General features: G+C 44.9%; 1 protein-coding gene across 1 annotated transcript; it reads right to left on the bottom strand.

Moving 5' to 3' along the window:
* Positions 1 to 413: 413 nt before the first annotated feature.
* On the bottom strand, positions 414 to 1,641 carry LOC124256373 (galanin receptor type 1-like). The gene is made up of 2 exons (XM_046690374.1): positions 1,164 to 1,641; positions 414 to 769 (listed from the first exon to the last, which is right to left on the bottom strand). Exons 1-2 carry the CDS (start codon positions 1,639 to 1,641, stop codon positions 456 to 458), a joined length of 792 nt encoding a protein of 263 aa, XP_046546330.1. The 3' UTR covers positions 414 to 455.
* Between the last annotated feature and the right edge of the window lie 1,071 nt (positions 1,642 to 2,712).

A 2,712-nucleotide genomic window follows, 5' to 3' on the forward strand; every position in this document is an offset into this window, starting at 1 on the left:
TCTCTTATGACTGAATGCTGCCGATGTCATTTGGACTAAATGTGTAAACTGTTCACCGATGTTAGATACGTTTGTGAAGTGATCATATAAAGCAACAACCATTGTTTGGTCATGGCCAGTTAGTAATTATATGTGTACATAACTTACATAGAATATTATCCCGGCATTCAAGCACTCATGTTTTAGGACCCATGCCAAAGGAGTAAAGAATGAGACCAAATACTGACAATTGTACCCCGTCATTTTTGAGATGTGAATGAAAAAATACAAAATTATTATGCATACGATAATACAAGTATATATACTTCCCATGGTTGCTGTCGCTGTTAGCCTGATAACGGTGTAAGAATCTACATCGAAACGTCGCTCTATGCAAAAAGCAAGAAGTTGTTATCCATGATGTTGTATCCTCATTATTTTATACATTGATAAGAATACAGTTCTCAGTACTTACATTACTTCTTACAACACATCCGTCTGAACACAATCTTTGCCTGTGATCGGAATTTGTCACTCATGAACCCGTATATGATTGGATTGGATACAGAGTTGATGAAGTAAGTTCTCAGGAAAAGGTTATACAGAGCCAGTGGCGCCCCCTCCAGGTGATCGTACGTGTGTTTCTGTACGGCCCGTGTCGCCATCAGAGCCAGATGAGGAACAAAGCTGAGAATAAACACGGCCGTGATGATGAACATCATAAACGTGGTCTTGTGTGTCCCGTTCCTAAGACCAGAGATGCTTTCGCAATCTTTTTTCCATTTGTGTTATTTGGCGATGTCGTCGTATCGTCGTTCGAGGTGATCGTATCATGACACGACGGTGACCCTTCATGTGCTGATGTTACAGTGTTGTCGTGTGATGATGTCGCTGTGTCGTCACTAGTCGCTTGGTTACCTTGTGCTGATGTCAATGTGCTGTCGCGTGTTGACGTAATCACTGTGTCCGTCACAGACGACGCTTCACCTGACTGTGTTGAGCAGGCGTTGCGAGGGATACCGTTAGGGGGTCATGCCTTCCCTGTACCTCTTCTGTGCTCGGACTCTCTTCAGAATCAGCGCATAAAGGGTAGTAAGAGTTGATATGGAGATAACGGCAATGAGAAGTTGCATCCCGTTAAAGAGCCCTGGGAATGGTGTCTTGACCATACTGTCATCTGTGGCGCATGCGTAGCCGACAACAGTTCTGTTGACCGTCTTCCTGCCTAAAATGACCATCGAGGGTGACGCAAGAGTTATAGCAACAATACAGCCAATACCAACTGCAATTTTCGCCCTTTTGACAGAAATCTGAGACTTGAAAGGAGTGCATACCCTTTTTGTATCTGTCAACGGCGATAGATATAAGCACGGATATTGAAGTGGTCACACAGGCAAGGACAATCGTCCGGAACACCCTGCAGAGCCATGGGATATCGAAGGAGTACAGATAACGGACTACAACAATTTCTACTGGGATACACACAATGCACACAACGGTGTCAGCAACAGCCAAGGCGGTGATGAACAGGTGCGTGGTGCTTCTCTTCAGCCTGACAGCGTGGATATAGATCACCAGGATATTGCCAAAGAAGCCGACCGCTATCTGAGAGTGGTATTCTTCTGCACTGTCCTGTGTCGTACCTTTACCATGCGTTGCCATGGTGAACTGGAAACATAAGGAGATGACAACGCGTGAGTGAGTAAGTGAGTTTAGTTTTACGCCGCTTTTAGCAATATTCCAGCAATATCAAAACGGGGACACTATAAATGGGTTTCACACATTGTACCCATATGGGGAATCGAACCCGGGTCTTCGGCGACGAGCCAACGCTTTAACCACTAGGCTACCCCACCGCCCCCTGCTCGCAGGAATGAGATGTGCTATGAATGTAACCGACAAAGCTTGATTTATCAGACGCTTTCAGAATTAACGCTTCGTTTCATGTTATTTTAAGATTTTGGGATGGTACAGTTATGAGGGTCAAAATGTAAGTCGTATTGAACTGATGTTTTGTGTTTATTTGTTTCTATTTGTTTTTGAGGACGGTCGGTAAATAACCGAATCTAAACAAGACAGTCAAGTGACCGACATCATGAGCATCGATATTTGCAACAAGGATACGATGACATGCGTCGGTGGCAGAAGGGCAGGTTGAACTGATGCATACATGCCCTCTATAAGACCATCGCGTTACTGAGGTGAATGAGCATGCCCCGGAGAGCTTCAGTGAGCTTCTTGTGTGACTCAAACACTGTTTGATCGGAGTTGCATTGTTTGTTGCCTCGGTAAAACGTTTTGGTTGATATATTATATGTCGAGGGTATTTCTACTGACAAACATTTCTGGTGTCCCCCGCCGTGAAGTTGCTGGAATATTGCTAAAAGCGGCGTAAAACCAAACTCAGTCAGTCAGTCAGTCTACTGACAAACAAGGATAAATTGAGCACCGACCTCACAATTGCCTCGATATAGTATGTATGAGTGCCGCCAACTGGCGCTTGCCATTGTGAGCAAAAGGGCCCCAGGTTTTCCGCGATCAAGTGTAGTGCGATGGGTGAAGCGCGCGGCCTGTCACGATCGACACCTGCTCGGATGCGCCTCGGTGAAGAGAGAGATAAATCGTTGGCATTGCTAGCTTTTAACAGTGCCTGTTTCGTAGATGTACATTCTTTCTCCATGTACTTAATAACATTGTATGCCACTTCTCGGGTCTGAGAATGTATTATCTGAC

The sequence above is a fragment of the Haliotis rubra genome, unplaced genomic scaffold (genome assembly GCF_003918875.1).
Source record: "Haliotis rubra isolate DU_JTF1 unplaced genomic scaffold, ASM391887v1 Scf626, whole genome shotgun sequence".
Taxonomy (NCBI): domain Eukaryota; kingdom Metazoa; phylum Mollusca; class Gastropoda; order Lepetellida; family Haliotidae; genus Haliotis; species Haliotis rubra.